The sequence below is a fragment of the Microcaecilia unicolor genome, chromosome 1 (assembly GCF_901765095.1).
Source record: "Microcaecilia unicolor chromosome 1, aMicUni1.1, whole genome shotgun sequence".
Lineage (NCBI taxonomy): Eukaryota > Metazoa > Chordata > Amphibia > Gymnophiona > Siphonopidae > Microcaecilia > Microcaecilia unicolor.
Window position 1 is genome coordinate 565,949,877 of NC_044031.1, and position 19,478 is coordinate 565,969,354.

Here is a 19,478-nt window from a genome sequence, read left to right on the forward strand (position 1 = left end):
GATGACTGAAGTAGAGGTTTTGGTCTCTGGGGGCAAATGATTGATTATATGCAGTAGGCTCAAGGGTTTGGAATAGCTTTGTTCTATAGGAGACCTAATAGCCTTGCCACTGATGGATATCTGATGCTCATGAGTCCTTTTTCCTCTTTTCTTTTCACTTCTCTCCCTTTTTGAGTATTATGTCACAATGTTCTTTGTTCCCTTTGGGTATATAGTAATGTTTGAGGAGCAAGATTTTTTTGGATTGTTTTTGGTTTTTCCCTCTTTCTTTTGTTTATTACAATACAGAAAAGGGGCAGAGAGAAAGGTTTATTTTGTTTCCAGAAGTGAGTCAGATCCAGTTGGTGCATAGCTGGTGATTGTTCTATCAAGAAAACTAATGTTTTACTAGGGAAAGAATCTTTAACTGTGCCAGTGATGCAAACATAATTTGGGCATGTGCTAATTACCTCCAGGTAAACTCTAATAAGAGTAATTATTGCCTGGCATGCACCTACACTATTAGGACAGTTTACAGATGAATTTGCTAGTTTGGTAAATTCCTGGGGCTGAAAACGTTCCTTCACTTAGTCTTGTCACCTCTCTTTACATATCTAGCTATTTTTTAATTCTGCCCTTATTTTACTAGCTATATTTCTCTCTTCATTTCTATGAGTTTTAGCCAATAATCTATTCTATGTTCTTCTCCTTGCGTTCTTCTCTATGTCTTGAATGCCGCCTCTCTTGGTTTTTTTTTTCAGCCACTTTTTGGGACGAACATATTGGATTCCTCCTCTTGCTTTTTTTTTTTCTTTCCTTACAGAAATGACTGTTGCCATATTTAGAGTTCCTTTCAGTATGGACCACTGTCCTTCCAGTTCCCTTATGTTGGCCCATCCTGTCAGCTTCTTCTTCAGGTACTCATATATTTCACTAAAGCCACCATGTTTGAAATCCAGTACTTTATGTTTTGTGCACCATAATTGTATGATAATCACTATTGCCTAGATGGGAGTCCACCCAGATACTAGATACACTTTCTCTACTTGTGAGTACTAGATCCAGAGTCACCCCTTCCCTCATGAGTTCTTGTCACCATTTGTCTGAGCAGAGCACGTTGACAACCATCCAGAGTCTCTCTACTTCTTTTCGATTCTGTACATCAGACATTCCAATCCACATCTGCCAAGTTGAAATCTCCCCACAACAGCATTTACCCTTTCATTCCCAGCTTTTGGATATCTATAATCAGATCTTTATCCAGCTTCTCCATCTGTGATGGAGATCTGCAGATGACAGTTATGTGGATAGAGGATCCACATAACTGTACAGAGAAGAGTGATGAAAATGATAGGGGGTGGGATGCCTTCCCTATGAGGAAAGGCTAAAAAGGATAGGGCTCTTCAGCTTGGAGAAGAAACAGCTGAGGGAAGATATGATAGAGGTCTTTAAAATATTGAGTGGAATGGAACAGGTAGACATGAATCACTTTACTCTTACCAAAAATACAAGGACTAGGTGGCACACAATGAAGCTTCTAAGCAGTAAATTAAAAAAAAAAAAGAAAATATTTATTTACTCAATGTATATTAAACTCTGGAATTCTTTTGCCAGAGAATGTGGTAAAAGCAGATAGCTTAGCAAGGTTTAAAAAAGGTTTGGACAAGTTCCTAGAAGAAAAGTCCATAAGCCATTCTTAAGATGGACTTGGGAAAATACACTGCTTATTCCTTTCAGTGGCAGACTCTAGCTTTTAAGGGTCATCTCCCCACTGTCGCCAAGAAGTTGGGATCTTCTGCTGAGTGGCCTCCCCATCCAGCAACAGCAGGAAACACCTTCATAAAGCACCATCTCATGTTGCCACTGATCCCACAGCAGTTGGAGATGATATTTTATGAAGGCATTTCCTGCTGCTGCTGGACAGGGAGACCATTCCTTTTGCCACCGGCTGTGAATCAGCTGTGCTGGGATGGAGCAATAGGTCAGGATAGGTGGAGTTGTGGGCAGACTGGGTGGATAATTAGTGGGGCAGGTCACAGCTGGGGGTAGAGTGTGGTGGGTTGGGGGCTGGCCCTGTCTCCCACTGAGTGAGTCGGCTCCCTTGGCAGCTCTGAACTGCACTTGATGGACCTTCAGTCTGTACGGCAATACTTTTCTTTCTTTCATTTCACTATCAAACATCATATTATTCTTCACAATCTGGGTTTAGAAAAAAATGTAGTGCTGAGACTGTAATAGCTTCTACTGTTGTTCATGGTAAAGCACTCCTAAGTCTGGGACAAAGAGCTGAAGTAGTCCAATTCGATCTATCCTGTGCATTTGACATAGTTGATCATGATCTACTATTATTCAGACTGAGTGAAATTGGAGTTTGTGATTGAATTGTTTATTATTATTCTTGTTTATTATTTGTTACATTTGTATCCCACCTTTTCCCACCTATTTGCAGGTTCAATGTGGCTTACATATTTTCAAAGCACTTTGGGAGGCTAAGTTCCATAGGTTTCTATGGAACTTTGGGAGGCTAAGTGCTTTGAAAATAAGCCTCATAGTACCATAGAGGTGATCGCCAATATCGGTTTGAACAAATACAAAGTGAGGTTGTGGTGAAGTTAGTTCTTATGTGCATTGGTTTAAAGGATTTTTTTACATCAAGGAGGTATATGGCTCAGAAGGATGGTATTAATTCTACTACTACTACTACTACTACTTAGCATTTCTATAGCACTGCCAGGGTTACGCAGTGCTGTACACAGGATGTGGCATTACACAATGGCCTCCTTTGTCACCATCACTATTTAATCTCCTTCTTGCCCCTTGTGATTTCTATTAGAAAGATTTAAGGTCCCTTTTTATATCGAGCAGATGATATTACCATACTAATCCAACTGGTGACAGACTGGGCCACTACATTGGCCTTAATATCCTCCTGTGTACATCTCCAGCTAATTTTGTATAGCATAAAAATATAGGGCTTGCATATTTTACCTTTGCATTCAGGTTGTTTTCCTGTCCAAGTACCATTGGCCAAACATGTCCGTTCTTCTGACCCATGTAAGATATAGCCAATCTCACAAGTAAAATGTATAATGCTTTTAACTCTAAAGTCACTGTGCTCCCTTGAGCCATGAGCTGGAATACCTGGATCACCACAAGACCCCGCTGTATCACCTATAAATTACAAGGACAAATGTTTATATAGCTTCTTTTTCTTGCTAACAATAAAAATAAATAAAGACAATAAAGGATAAAAGGAAAGATACATGCCACACAAGAGGGTAAAGTATTTATTAGTACATATCAGTAAGTGTATAAAAAAATCTCCACAAACTCTGACTACTTGGTAGAGTCTAGAGGAAATCCATGTCTATTGTCTACAGGATATATTCTTTATAAAGCTGATAGGCTTTATAATATTCAGATCACGGGGGGGGGGGGGGGGGGGGTCAGTGTTTAAATTATGTTTATCAACCACTACATGCAGTACAATATACAAATGTGGGCCTTGTGCAAATGGTGAGCGTGCTGTATTAATCACAGGACCCTTAGGAATAAAATGGGTCATGCAGCAGACAGCATGCACTAATGCTGTTTGCACACCAGCCATTAATAAATGAGCCTTTTGCATAGCAATAGACTGGACTGCAAATACCATCAGCTCCATTTTAGACAGAACATAGAAATGGGAATTGAGGCATCAAGGTTGGGACGTGTGCAGTTCTGAGAATACTTTAGAAAAGAATCTGCCAGCATAGATTCTTTTCTGAAATACATTCACTTATACCAGCTAAGTGCAGCAACAAAAAAAAAAAAAAAACATCAACAGAGGCAGCTCAGCAATGATCATATTTACTTCCCTGTTTACAAGTACACGTTAGCGGCTGCTGCACGATAATGCTGACACAGCCCATTAAAAGTGAATGGGCTTTGTTGACATTAGTGCACCGGCAGCTGCTAGCATGGCTTTGTAAACAGGGGGGTTAAATTGGTACTTCAGAACCTAGACATGTAAATGTCAACACTTAGACATGTATGGCTGCCATTTTGGAAACCTACATGTCTATATGATCCCAATTAATAACAGAGGCTGCAATCATTCAGCACTATCAAAACTGAAGGGATTAAGAGGGCAATCTTTCTTAATCTGTCCTGTAGAACACTGCTGAAAACAAGCACTTTTACCAAATCTGTATATAACCAGGAGAAGCTGTAAATTTTGACATTGATCTTGCAGATCATAGATGTCCATTCCCCTTCTGAAATAGGGAATATTTGAGCATGTTTTGGTTCTCCACTATTCCCACCCAAACCATGCCTCTAGCCATATGCACAGCTTCCTAAAATGGGCTTATTAAATGTATTCAATAAACAAGTATAAATGCCAATATAGTCTTCTAAAAAATAAGGGTTTATGTCAGCAAACTAGCTTCCTTTTGGGGGGGGGGGGAGCAATATATTAAATAACTTTTTTTAACCTTGCATAACTGCTTCTGTATTTGAAGATGAGCACCCCACTATGCATCTCACAGCTTTATAATGTTTTCTTTTTCACAAAATTTTAATTGGCTAAAACCTTTAAATAATCTAATCATAATTACAGTTGAAGAGTAGCCTAATGGTTAGTGCAGTGGCTTAAGAGCCATGGGAACTGAGTTTAATTCCCAATGTAGCTTCTTCTGACTCTGAGCAAGTTACTTAATTCTCTATTTACCCAGGTACAAAATAAATACCTGTATATAATATGTAAACTTCTTTGTAACCACAGAAAGGCAGTATATAAAATCTCATCCTCATTCCCTTTCCCATTTAAACTGAGTAGATCAATTCAAACCAAAAAGAAACTTAATCTATAGAAATGCTGTTCATATGAATCACAATGGGAAAACTGTATTTCACGTGATTTGTGGAGAGAGAAATGTTATTTCTTGACCAGAAAAAAGACACAATTCTTTATCACAATACATTCAGGGGGGAATTTATTATGATGTGATAAAAGGCAGGCTTTTGCCACACCTTGATTTACCTCAGGAATCACCAACCTGCAGTATTTCAGTACCACTGGTGACTGTTAAGGTAAAGGAATAATGCAGTGTTATTCCATCTGCCCAGGAGCAGTGGGTCACTAAACCATGGACTGATGCTCCCGGGCCTCATGTTAAAGGGTCCAGCACCGAGAAAGTACAGACTATTGTTAGCCAGAGAGTCCCCTCAAGCCAGAAGTCCCTCTTTGGCTCTCCCAAATCAAGACCCCCCTCAGAGTGCTGCCCTAACTAGACTTCACCCAACCTGAAGGTCTCCCTAGTGGCCAACCCTCCCACCCAGAAGTGTCCCTCCTATAACCAAAGAACTCTCCCACCCCAATTCTGCCTTCCCAAATTGGATTGATACAATTTGGTCATGTTGCAACTTATAAAGCAAAATGGAATTCATATAAATGCTCAGGTCATTTTTTAAGACAACAATTACGCAGCTACCATCTAGTGCTGATCACATAAGTATTTTGAAAATTGTTCCTTAGATATTCAGAAATGTCCAGAATCTCTACAAGGAGTTTAGAAAGAAATTCTAAAAGGAGAAGTAAAGCAAGTAGAGAGACAATACATTTTATATAGGAATACTGAAAATATACATGATAGCATTACCTGAACAGTGAGGCAACGATCCACTCCAGTGTCCATTTAACTGACAAGTACGTGAAGAATGACCTAACAAGGTTCGTCTTCCAATGCATGAATAATGAACAGTGGAGCCAAATGAGAATTTTTCTCCAGAAACGATTGCATTAAGAGGAACACCAGGATGTCCACAGTCAATCACTAGAAGTTAAGACATCACATAGTTTTAGCTTCATGACACTGTTGCTAAACCCAAGCAATTATGTTTATATTTGGTTTCTTAATACATCACCCTTATCAGAGCAGTTCACAATCTAATTACAGAAGTAGGAAAGGACTACAATATCTAGGTCAGAAAAGGTAAGACTAGAGAATAAGACAAATAGGGGTTGGGGAACTCAGAGAGTTCCTTTCCCAGAATAGGTATCATAGCAAGTCATGCCTCATGAAGAGAAGTTAAGTTTAAAACACACTTCTGAAAAATGGAGGGACTGGTATTTCATTAACAGTATTATAAAATTTATTGAAAGTAAATATGAGACCAAATGTGGCTATAGACCTGCTAAAAATGATTTAATCTGAGATCCTAGACACAGGTTATCCAAGAACAATTATCCTGGAAGAAAAACCCTTAAACAAACTATATAAAAGCACTGTGAAAATAAAATGTACACAAAGTAAAATCTATCCATTAAGAATCTGGCAACAAAGAAGGAAGAGTGTGGATAGTAGCCGTGAGGCGCACAAAGAACAGTGAAGCAAATTGCTACCTTAGAAAAATATCTCTTTTTCTAAGGTAGCAATTTGCTTGATGTTTATTAAAAGATTTAATGAGCTTGAAATAATATAGATGCTTATGTCGTCTTAAGGAATGTCAAGGCAAAAAATAAAGGAAAGAGCCAAATTTCACAACTAGAAAAGTAAAAGCACAAAAAAATAGGGAATATGCAAACAGAAGGCTATACTGTTCTTCTGTCTAAGACACATTCACAATCACAAATTAGAAGTTAGAAACCACATAGAGGGAGGACATCAGTCATATGGATTTTAGGTCAAAGGACCTCTCACAGCGCACAGCTGTCCCATGTCTACAACCTTTTACATATATTTTAATCATCTGTCACTCCCATCTCCATCCTACCAAAAACATTTTATTATAGTCTTCTATTACTGAAAAATATTAAACATAGAAGGAAAAAAATGCATTACCTAGCTGATGGGAAGATATTCAATGCAGACTTGATCTCAGACACCCAAGATCAAGTCAGTGCTGTCTACCTCAAGTCAGCTAGGTAACCGCATTTGTTTCCTTCTGTGTTGAATATTTTTCAGTAATAAATTGGATTGTAACATACATTAGGTCGTCAAATATGGAAAGATTGTATTCAACATGAGGATTAGAGAGGTAGTGTTTATTCATTAGTAGCAGAGAGGTTAATCAGTCAAGTGATAAGATTTCAACTATGTCTAGGTCTTATAAAGTCTAATTATTTAGTATTTAAGATGGGTTTTTATGGTATGCCTTCTTGAACAGATCTATTTTCAGTAGCCTTCGGAAGATGGTTAGGTCTTGCGTTGTTTTTATGGACTTCGGTAGTGCGTTCCATAGCTGCGTGCAAATATATGCATGTATAAGACTGATGTCCTTCCTCTATGTAGTTTCTAACTTCTAATTTGTGATTGTGAATGTGTCTTAGACAGAAGAACAGTATAGCCTTCTGTTTGCATATTCCCTATTTTTTCACCAAGGATTGTGGGGTATGTTTTTGTACTAAAGGACAGCAGACAGTATGTACTGCATGTACAGCATGTACTGCAATCTGCCAGGCCTGGGCAGTGAGAGATGAGCTGGTCATAAGAACATACTGGGACAGACCAACAGTCCATCAAGTCCAGTATCCTGTTTCCAACAACGGCCAATCCAGGTTACAAGTATCTGGCAAGATCCCAAAACAGTATAATAGATTTTATGCTGCTCATCCTAGAAATAAATCCATCTTAATAATGGCTTATGGACTTTTAAGGAAGTTATCCAAGCCTTTTTAAACCCTGCTATACTAACTGCTTTTACCACATTCTCTGGCAACAAATTCCAGAGTTTAATTAGACATTGAATGAAGAAGTATTTTCTCCAATTTGTTTTAAATTTACTACTTAATAGCTTCATTGAGTGCCCCCTAGTCCTAGTAATTTTGGAAAGAGTAAACAAGTGATTCACGTCCATCCATTCTATTCCACTCATTATGTTATAGACCTCTGCCATACATCCCCTCAGCCGGAGAATTAGGAGGGCATGGGATTCAGGGTTCACATGGCTCAGAAAGGGATCAGACATGGGAATGTATGGAAAGCACAGATAGTCTTCATTAATTAAATGATAAAAGTATTAATTCCTATGCATAGATGAGGTACATCATTAAAATAAGGTAGGAACAATCTCATATGAAAGGAACTCATTTAAGAATTTCTTAAGAAACTACAGATTCTGAAAATATTGTAAGGCATGAAAAGGACACAAACAGTTGGCTACTGTATTTTTTTTCTCTCTGTATATATATATATATATATATATATATATATATAAGTAAAGAAGGCCCGTTTCTGAGACCAATGAAACGGGCGCTAGCAAGGTTTTGAGAGAGTGTGTGTGAGAGTGACTGTGTGAGAGTGACTGTGTGAGAGAGAAAGACAGAGTGAATGTGCGAGTGTGTGTGTGTGACATAGAATGAGGCTGTGTGTGTGGAAGTGTGCGGCAGGGGCCCCCCTCCATCTCCCGGCCTCCTTCCACCTCCCCGTCTTCCCTCCCCCCTTCCTTCCCGTCCCCCTCTCCTTTTTCTTCCCTCCCCCCCTCTCCCAGGTTCAGGGTCGTGGTCCCCCCTCCCTCAGCCTTTCAGAGTTGTGGCCCACCCTACCTTCTTATTTTGTCATGTTCAAGGTGGCTCCCTCCCTCCCTCTGCCACGTTCAAGCTGACTTCCCTGCCTCCCCCTGCCACGTTGAAGTTAGTATAAAAGGGCCGTTTCGGTAGGCGATGAAACGGGCGCTAGCAAGGTAATCCCCCTCTCCCTCCAGACCCCCCTCCCTCCCTTTCTTCCTTTTAAGTTCCATACCCCCCTCCCTACCTCCCTCCCGAGTTCGACTCCCCCTTCCCCTTCCCGAGTTCCAGACCCCCCCTTGCTTTCCCTCCTTCTGAGTTCCAGACCCCCTCCCTCCTTCCCTTCCTCCCTTCCTTCTGAGTTCCAGACCTCCCTCCCTCCCTTCCTTCCTTCCTTCATTCCTTCCTTCTGAGTTGGAACCCCCCACCCCTCCCAGCCAGCCAGCCAGCCAGTTCAAGTCCCCCTCACTCCCAGCCGGTTACTGATTGTTTTGTCTGTGCTGTTGCATGTACTCAATCTTCTCTCTCACTCCTTCTCCGTGTGGTCCCACCTTTAATACGTGCCCTTGGTTCGTCTCGCTATTTTTTCTGTCGCGCTTTTTCTTTCATTTTCACTAACGCCACACAGCCGTTCAGCACCCATGCCCCGCCCACTTCGCGTGCCTGTGAACCAACCTCTGATGGAGCAGTAGAAAGGGGAGGGTAATGGAGGAGATGCCATCGTGTGCTCGGTCTCGGCTTCCCTCAGCCTGTCAGAAGGGCACTGAGTGGAAGCGGGTGGCGGCGGGGGCTTGCTGTGCACAGCCGGGCATCAGACGAAGAGGGGAGGGGAATTGAGGAGCCGCCATCTTGTTCTCCGTCTCGGCTTCCCTGTTGCTGGTGCTTCGCGTTCACGTCGTGTTTGACGTCACGTATTGGTTGGCGATGCAATTTGCCAATGAGTGTTTGCTCTGCCCTCGACGTCATCACATTTGACGCGAGGGCGGGGCAAACAGTCATGGGCAAATTTCAGGTTACACCACCATGCATTTAGAACGTTTGGACTTGAGGCTTCATTACAACATTGGAGGTGCGTTTTATATCTATATCTATCTATCTATCTATCTATCTATATATATATATATATATATATATATATATATACAAACACACAGCAAGAAAAGTAAAAAAAAATATTACATTTTAAACAGGATTTTGTTTGATAGTTGCCTTTCAAAAATGTCTGCACTTGTAGCGAGGGGTGACTTTAAATGTAAACAAAATATATATTTTACTTACTAATACATTCTGGCAAGTGTTTATCCCAGTGACCATTTGGTTGACATACTAATACTGAAGATCCAAATAAATAATATCCAGGATTGCAGTCATAAAAAACCACTGTGCCATAGGTAAAGTTTCCATGTTCTATTTTGCTCTCACGTATAGAATTTTCAGGGATTCCAGGATCTGTGCAGTTGACCACTAAGTAGAAAATGGCAAAACTTGAAAGTGAGGTTCAGAGCACATGTTTATAAAGAAATTGTTTTTCTTAATCAACATACACACTTATAAATCTTCCTTTCTGCTACTTTGCTTCAGCAAGTCTTATTTTACACAAGGTTTACTCTCTGACAAATGGTACATTTTTGAATGTCTTACATACTTCAATATCAATTTTCTATGCTCAGGGATGCATTTTTCAAGATTTAACATTTCAAGAAATCATTGATGATTACTGATCCAGTTAAAGGAAAGAACATGCAATATTTTATTACGCCAAATGTTTTCCAGAGCATTATTTTACCCAGTACTGAAAGCAAGGATTCTGGTAGAAATTAATACAGGTTTTACATAATGTGCGTGCTTACCTAGTTACTGTTCCATTGACTTGTAAAAGTATTCATACCCTTGCACATTTTTTCATATTCTGCCATTTAAAAATACAGTACAAAATACATTTAAAGTAGGAGTGTATGTCACTAATGCCTGTGTTTACAATGGCACGCTATAGGCATGTTAGCGTTTTTAACATGTGTTAAATGCTAACGCATGTCAAACGCTATTGTGCCTAGGGGGAAGGAATTGGCACAGTAGCATTTAACGTGCCTTAACTTTATAGGCGTGTTAAAAACGCTAACACACCTTAGTAAACATACCCCTAAGCTGTAAAATATGTGCTATAGTGTCTATGGAAAGCTATTATTTGTTTGGCCAGGGTGGAGGTGGGTGCGTGTGTCTGACGGATCCTGCCGTGGCTCTATTGTCCTACTGACTGCCTGAACCCTGCAATACAATGAAACCAAAGCTTGTAATGGACATAACACAACTATTCCTCTCTATGATTCCCTAATGTGTCTGTAACATATGAACCTTACCCTACCACAACATCACTTTGTATTTGTTCTCTACCGGAGTTGGTGAACGCCTTTACGGTACTATGTAAGCCACATTGAGCCTGCAAATAGGTGGGAAAATGTGGGATACAAATGTAACAAATAAATAAATTATATATTCAAAAAAGTAATTAGGAGTTTGAAGTCAAAAATCTTGATTGCATATGCCTTCACACTTCTTGATACAGTACTTAGTAGAAGTTCCTTTGGTGGCAATAATAACTATGGGGCTCTTTTATTAAGCTGCAATAAGCACTTAGGCTCAAATTCTTTATATGGTTCCTGAAAAATTGGCGCCGAAAATCCATGTGCTTAGTGCTATTCTATAAACTATGCCTGAAGTTAGGCGTACTTTATAGAATATGTACGTCTGCCCTTCTTGTGCCTAAAATTTAAGTGCACCCCTTTAGGCCACCTAAAACCAGGCCTAAATTACCTGCGGCTAAGTTAGGCACAGATGGGGTGTATTCCATAACAGTGCGCATAGTTTTATGGAACGCCCACAACCTGCCCATTCCATGGCCACGCCCTCTTTTTAGCAGACTGCATTGGAATTTGTGCACACCGCGTTATAGAATAGCCTATAAAGTTGTGCGTGTACATTCTAATTAAAGCCAATTAGTGCCACTAATTGGTGGTTAAGTACCAATTGTCTGTTCTGATTGGCTTGTTAATCAATTAAGTTGTGCACACAATTTGGCTGCATGACCAAATTAGTGCACACAACTTAAGGCACCATATATAGAATTTGGGGGTTAGTACGGATTTTAATGCACAGTAGACATTAGTGCAGACTCGTGGTGACCTCTACTGTACATTAAAACCAGCAGTAAACCCACACTAAGGGTCTCTTTTACTAAGGCATGCTAGCGTTGTTCGTACACGTTAATATTTAGGGCATGCTAAACGTTAGAGACGTCCATACTACTACTACTACTATTTAGCATTTCTATAGCGCTACAAGGCATACGCAGCGCTGCACAAACATAGAAGAAAGACATAGGAATATATGGGTGTCTCTAACATTTAGTGTGTCCTAAATCAGTGCGCAGTAAAAACACTAGCGCGCCTTATTAAAATCGCCCTAGCTGCTTAAATTAGGTAGGGGGCAGGAACCATATTAACACTAGGATGCATCCTTCCATAAAATCTCTTACTACTAGGATTCATGGTGGCTGTTTTCCTGCACAGAGTCAGATGAGGTGGGAATGCAAAGGGAACACTGGACTTTCAGGGATCACCTCAGGTTAAATCCCAGAGATGGAAGGGGGTCCAGGAGTTTAGGGTTGAGGGAGGATTTGCATAGACACATGTGTGTGGGGATTAGATTAAAGTGAGAAGTTTCTTGGAGACTGGAACTGGGAGTTTGAGAATCTGAGTGAGACTGTCAGGGGGTTCTGGAAAGAGATCAGGGGTATCTAGGGAATTTGGAGAACTGACTGGGAATATTGGTGAGTTCAGAAAACTGCTCAGGGCTTTAGGGTAGGTTTTTGGAAACTGATCAGGATGGGGGATATGATGGAGGAACACGTCAGGGGTGTCAGATGGGGGATTGGAAGTAGGAATGGATGTATGTGTGTGTGTGGGTTGTTTTTTTCTTTGTTTGTTTGGGGGGGTATGTTACTGTAGCCGGCTCTGACAGTTTATTTATTTGTGTAGAGGCCTAAAACATGCTACCTGCAATGCCAGATAGCACAAATAAGCATGTGTTATCTGGCACTGCAGGTAGCCTGGTGCCATGCAGTCATTTGTCCTGTGTGGTAAATGTGGGGCAGATGCTAGACACACCTCTTGCATTTACTGCACAGGCTTTGCCCCTACCATGCACTAGGTTTTGCTACTAACATATGATAAGTGCAAAACTGTATCACTCTTTAGTAAAAGTTAGTAAAAGAGCCCCTGTGAGTCATTTAGGAAAAGCATCTACCAACTTTGCACAGTGGGATGTTAAGGGTTTTACCCCTTCTGCTTGGCAAAATAGCCCAAGCTCATAAGAACATAAGTGTTGTCATACTGGGACAGACCGAAGGTCCATCAAGCCCAGTATCTTGTTTTCAACAGTGGCCAATCCAGGTCACAAGTACCTGACAATATCCCAAGCTCTTTTCAGGTTGACAGAGGATCATCTGTGGACTACAGTCTTCAGGTCTTACCAGAGATTTTCTTTTGGAGTCAGGTCTCAGCTCTGAATGGACCACTGAAGAACATTCACTTTCTTCTGGCCAAGCCATTCTATTGTATTTATTTATTTATTTTATTTTGCTTTTCCTTTGTGCTTAGGATAATTGTCCTGATAAAAGATTAATCTTCTCTATGGTTTCAAGTGTACAGGCAACTGAAATAAGGACATTAGAATAGCCATACTGGGTCAGACCAACGGTCAATCTAGCCCAGTATCTTGCTTCCAACAGTGGCCAATTCAGGTCCATATTTTTCTCCTAACCTATCTGTATTTTATACTATGTTTCCCTCAATCTGTGCAAGCCTCCCTGTTCTTGCTCATGCAAAGCATCTCCATAAGTTAATGTGCCACCACCATACTTTACTATAGAAATGGTGTTAGGAGAGTGATATGTCTGTTGACTTTTCCTCAGCAGTACCCTTTTTCTTGCCACTCTCCCACACATGCCAAATCTGTGGGATAATCTTGGAATTTTTGAACAATTCTTTCCCTAGCCTCAGCTAAAGATATTTATAGTTATTTTAGGTCCCGCAGTAATCTTCCTTAGCAATTCCCCTAACCCATTATCTACTGATTTTGGAGACATGGCCTGGGCAAGGCAGTCTTGATGATGCCAAATCTTTTCCATTTTGCAGTACTTAACCTGACAGTGGCCTAAGGGATATTCAAAGCAAAACACAGAAGCAAAGTCCTGCACAGAAAATCCAATAAAAATGAAGACAGTGGAAATGACAAAGAGCAAAAAATCTTTCATTGAGAATCGTCACTTGTTTCGACATGGGCTACAACACCTGCATCAGGAGTCTGAGTAGATACACTTCTACGGCAGATGCATAAGGGCAGTGCTCCTGTATCTACCTGTATCTTTGAAAAACATTATCTCAAATTTCTTTTGACAACTGTAGGGCCTTTTTACAAAGCTGTAGTAACCACTAATGCATTCTTAACGCAGCAAAAAAAATGGCTTCCCGTGAGGTGAACTGAGGCATCCGATGGTAATTTGGGGATGTGTATGTGTGCTACCTATATGCTAAAAAAAATGAAATTTATTTTTCAGTGCTTAGGTCAGGTCTGGGGGCGGAGAGGGAGCATAATCTGCAATAACCAGTTAGCACACTGATTAATGCAGGTTTCAACTGTGAGTCCCTACTGCCTACAGGTGGAGGTAGGAGCTTATATGCTAATGGGAAAATTAGTGCATGGTCATTAACATGGAAAAATAGAAAAATTGGCCATTTTACCCCAGTGGTAAAAATGGTCAACACATGGGAATGACCCTGTATAAGGACGTGCTAAGGCCACAATTTACTACTGTTTGGTAAAAGGGCCTCTATGTTTGGTATTTTTAGACCCCTACTTCAAATTCACATCATACAAAAGAAATGGTTTATTTCTTCATCCAGGAATATTTGTATCAGCTCAGTTATTGGGACTGGACACATGTAGAATTTTTCAAGTTTATATAGACTTTCTTAAGACAATTTTTGGAAACAGAGCTAATTTAGGTGAGAAATCATGCAATGCAATCAAGGCTTTCTGAGTTCTTATTCTTGATTACTTTGTGAATATTGCTATAATTGTTTGGTTTTTGTTATGTTGAAAGCGTAGAGTATGTTGTGTGTGTCAGTGAAAGAACCTCATATCTTAATGTACAATGAATTTCTGTGTCATTTGCTTTTTAAACACTGACCATAGCGGTTAAAAAAATATTAAGAGCTCTATCCAGGTAGCAGAGCTGAATATATGTATAGACATTTACCACCATCAATTCTGCAAATAGCAGCAGCAGCCTGGCTGACCTAAATTAAACCCCATAGCTACACAGATAACAGCTGAGTACCACAGGCTGTTTGTAGAGTTAGGCAGAATATCCACACTCTACTCTGGCACTATCTGGACAACAGTAATGTACCAAGGGCAGGGCAGTGGGGGCAGTCCACCCCGGGTGCAGGCAGCAAGAGGGTGCACGGAGCAGGAGCACGGCTGTTGGCTCTGCCAGTCCTCTGCATCCTCTAAAGTTGCTTTCTGTTCCGGGGCAGGGGACCGGCAGAGCCGACAGTTGCTTGCCTGCTCTGCACACCCCATTGCAGGGAGGAAAGGTCTGGTGATGCTCTTCGGATGGGGAGTGACATGCCGGGGAGGGTTATATGATGCACTTTGGGGGGGGGGGGGGTGCAGCAGGTGGTGAACAGTCTAGAAACACCATTTCTGAACAGTGCTAGAATGTTCTGTACGAATTCAAAAATATATGCCTATATTGTCAGTCACTATATAGATAAGCCCTCTTGAACTCTCTGGCTCTGTTCTTTATAGAGATCAGAATTTAGGAACATGTACATGGGTAAGAAGACTTATAGAAAGCAATCTTGGATAATAAATTGATATAGTAGATAGAGTGAAAGAGAGAAAGATAAGTAATGAGAAAAGAGAGAGAGAAATAGTTTGATACATTAACCAGCTTATTTTCGATAGAGAAAGACGCCCATATTTCGACCCAAATCGGGAGATGGACGCCTTTCTCTCATGGGCACCCAAATCGGCATAATCGAAAGCCAATTTTGGGCGCCTCCAACTGCAGTCTGTCGCGGGAACAAACAAAGTTGACGGGGGCATGTCAGAGGCGTGGTGAAGGTGGGACTGGGGCATGTTTATCGGCCGAGGAGAGCTGGGTGCCCTCGGCCGATAATAGAAAAAAGAAGGGCGGCAGTAGCGAGAATTAGGGCCGCTTTTTTTGGACCTTTTTTCATGAACAAGTCCCCAAAAAGTGCCCCAACTGCTCAGATGACCACTGGAAGGAATTGGGGATGACCTCCCCTGACTCCCCCAGTGGTCACTAACCCCCTTCCACCCAAAAAAAAAGTTTAAAAACTTTTTTTTTTTGCCAGCCTGTATGCCAGCCTCAAATGTCATACCCAGCTCCATCACAGCAGTATGCAGGTCCCTGGAGCAGTTGTTAGTGGGTGCAGTGGACTTCAGGCAGGTGGACCCAGGCCCACCTCCCCCCTACCTGTTACACTAGTGCTGGTAAATTGGGGACCTCCAAACCGCCCCCAAAACCCACTGTACCCACATCTAGGTGCCCCCTTCACCCATAAGTGCTATGGTAATGGTGTAGAATTGTGGGCAGTGGGTTTTGGGGAGAATTTGGGGGGGGGGGGGCTCAGCACCCAAGGTAAGGGAGCTATGAACTTGGGAGATATTTTAATTTTTTTTTTACTTTTTATAAGTGCCCCCTAGGGTGCCCGGTTGGTGTCCTGGCATGTGAGGGGGACCAGTGCACTACAAATCCTGGCCCCTCCCATGACCAAATGCCTTGGAGTTGTTCGTTTTTGAACTGGGTGGCTTCGGTTTCCATTATCGCTGAAAACTGATACCGCCTAGTTCAAATCTGCCCTAATCTGATGCATTTGCCCGGCACCAACCGTATTATCGAAACAAAAGATGGACACCCATCTTTTTCGAAAATACGGTCTGTCCCGCCTCTTCGCGGACCCGTCCTCGGAGATAGTCGCCCTTGGAGATGTTCAATTATGCCCCTCTATGTATTTTTCTTATAAACAGAATGGGAAAAAAATAACCATAGTAATGCAGACCCATAGATAGATAGATAGATAGATAGACAGACACAGGATACATTTTTAGACGCTAAAATGCACCAATGCATCCACATATAAAAGTTATGGGGGCAATTCTGTAAAATGGTGGGTAGACACTTCATACATGCATCAAATGTGACATCAAATTGACAATTAAGAACTTGCATGCCCTAGGCACAATTCTATAATGTAGCACCTAAATGCCATAGGGTCTAACTGCAAGAGGGGGGCAACAGGTGGGTAGAACATGAGCCTTTCTCCCAATTAGGTGCATAGTTTATAGAATACTATAAACTACATACATCACTTTCCCCTAGGTGCACCAAATTAGACTTGGTGCCATGCAGTCATCTGTCCTGTGTGGTAAATGCAGGGCAGATACTAGACACACCTCTTGTATTTACTGCACAGGATTTGCACCTACCATGCACAAGGTTTTGCTACTAACACATAAGTGCAACTTACTCCTGCCATTGACATGGCTTAAGAGGACACACCTCCATGGGCCCACTGATGCCAACTTTATGCTGGAATTCTGTAATGGAACCTTGATGCCAAGATGCCATTAGAGAATTGGTGCAAAGTGCATGGCATTGGGGTGCCTAGACTCAGGTGCCCTTTATATATTTTTTGTAATTAAAATATTAACACTACCTAAGGAACAGTTAAATAATCTGTGAATTCACATGCTATCAAAACATTTTTCATTCACACAGTGGCGTACCAAGGGGGGGGGGCGGTCCGCCCCGGGTGCACGCTGCTGGGGAGGTGCCATGGCACGCGCCTGTCAGCTGAGTTCGCTAACTTCGCTAACTTCACTGCAGCTCCCTCTGCCCTGGAACAGGTTACTTCCTATTCCGGCAGAGGCAGAGGGAGCTGCAGCGAAGTTAGCGAACTCAGCTGACAGGCGCGCGCCGCGGCACCCCCCCCCCCAGCGGCATGCACCTGGGGGGGGGGGGTCATTTCACCGGGGGGGGGTGTCATTTTGCCGGGGGGGGGGGGGGTGCTGCACCCTGGGGGGGGGGGGCATCGACGATTTTTTTTTGGACATTTGAAACTTCTCACCAGTCCTGAAAACGATTCTGAATCGGGGCAGAAGTGGGTCTCCTTCACTGAACCACCAGCACATATCAGGGGGAGGGTCATCCAGTTACAGTTCCTGCTCTTCATCACCTGCAGGTGGCTTGAATTAGAGTTTCCAGGAGCTGTGTTTCTTGGACAGAGTAATTTGACTCTCTCCTGAGGGACATGTTTACTCTGTCTGGGACACTCTTCCAAGTGCACAGCTATCTTGCAAATCACAAGAGCGTCTAGATGCTACCACCGGAATATCTCGCTGATAGTTCAGCTGCATGTTTTACACAGTGACTATTTAGGAATAATGCCGGCAGTGGTTAAAATATTATTCACCACCATGGGCTAAATGTTGACCCCTATAATTTCTATTGTCATTTTAGGGCAATACTATCAGCAGTGCATATTACTTTGCAACAGTGTACCCTTTTGATTGAATAACATGCACGCACTGTTGTAAATTAGTGCACACAACTGATGGCACAGAGGACAGCCAACATTTGGGAGTTTTTCTTTTTCTGTCATTTCATGTTGTTAAAAACAAGAAATGACATTGAAATGTTATGACATTTTTCCATGTTGTTTCAAATGAATGTACATTCCTGGTAACTAGCACTACTATCCAAACAGTGGTAATATTGAGACCACTATCAGGATAGCAAACTGGATACCGTTTGACCAGCTTTTTTGCTGTCATAACGTTATCCAGTTAGCAGTGCCGTAGCGAGGGCTAATGGCACCCGGGGCGGGTTGCCGCTGCACACCCCCCCCCCCCCCCGGTGCAGCATGGCGCGACCCCCCCCTCTGCGGCACACCCCCCGGAGTGCAAGTTTCCCCCCCCCGGAGCGCAACCCCCCCCCCCCCCCCGGACCACATTCTTACCTGCGGGAGGGTTGATCCTCCCCGAGTGCACGTCACTCGGAGCTGCGTCGGCCCCGCTGGTTCCCTGCTCTCTCTGCCCCGGAACTGGAAGTAACCTGTTCCAGGGCAGAGAGAGCAGGGAACCAGCGGGGCCGGCACCCCCCGAGCGCGTGTACCCGGGGCGGACCGCCCCCCCCGCCCCACCCCCCTTCCTACGCCACTGCCAGTTAGTTATTTGTTTAGCGAATTGGAACATAGCCATTAACTAGATCACTCCTAACTGCACCTGAAGCTCTGCCCCAGACCATAATGACACTATCCAGATAGCACTGAGGTGGGTTGCAACGAACATCAACAAACAGCCCTGGCAAGTTCAAATATCTGGATAACTTTTGAAGTTATCTGAATATTTAATTTTAATATCAGGCCTCTTGTTCCTTTAAAAGAGTTGATGAACATGCATAAATTCATTTGACTGTGGTGTAAGCCTGGACATTTTTAGTTTCAGTGTTTAGAATTATATGGATTTTGACATGATCCATAGGAGGAAAAAAAAGATGTCTGAATTTGGAATTTTTCTTCAGTATATTCATTGTCTGGTGGGAAAAAAATAAACCAAAAACAAAAAAGGTTTTGTGAATGCAGTGGCGGATCACCTATCTACTAAATATTTTCCTACGTGGCACTTAGCTATTTGGGGTTAGCAGGTGGAACAATCTGCAAGGGCTGGTCATCCAAATCAATCATTTCACCTGTGTACCACATAACCGCTTTGTATGCATCCCACCTCTTGGCACAGGAGAGAGTGGTAGGATACTATCTTACTTTCTCCATTGCAGTCTGCCTCTGTATCCAGGTTAAGGCCTGCATTGTAACTGGTGGCTAGGCACCGACTCTGTGGGTGCTGTGGGTGCTCAAGCACC

At 42.2% G+C, this 19,478-nt stretch overlaps 1 protein-coding gene across 1 annotated transcript in view; it reads right to left on the reverse strand.

The window, feature by feature from the left end:
• The window catches only part of CSMD3 (CUB and Sushi multiple domains 3), a 2,043,988-nt gene that overhangs the window by 173,151 nt on the left and 1,851,359 nt on the right, over positions 1-19,478 (reverse strand). The window contains exons 56-58 of the mRNA XM_030189879.1: positions 9,746-9,931; positions 5,622-5,795; positions 2,968-3,150 (exon numbers count right to left, since the gene is read on the reverse strand). Of these exons, the coding sequence (XP_030045739.1) occupies positions 2,968-3,150; positions 5,622-5,795; positions 9,746-9,931 (543 nt within the window). The remainder of the gene's footprint in view (positions 1-2,967; positions 3,151-5,621; positions 5,796-9,745; positions 9,932-19,478) is intronic.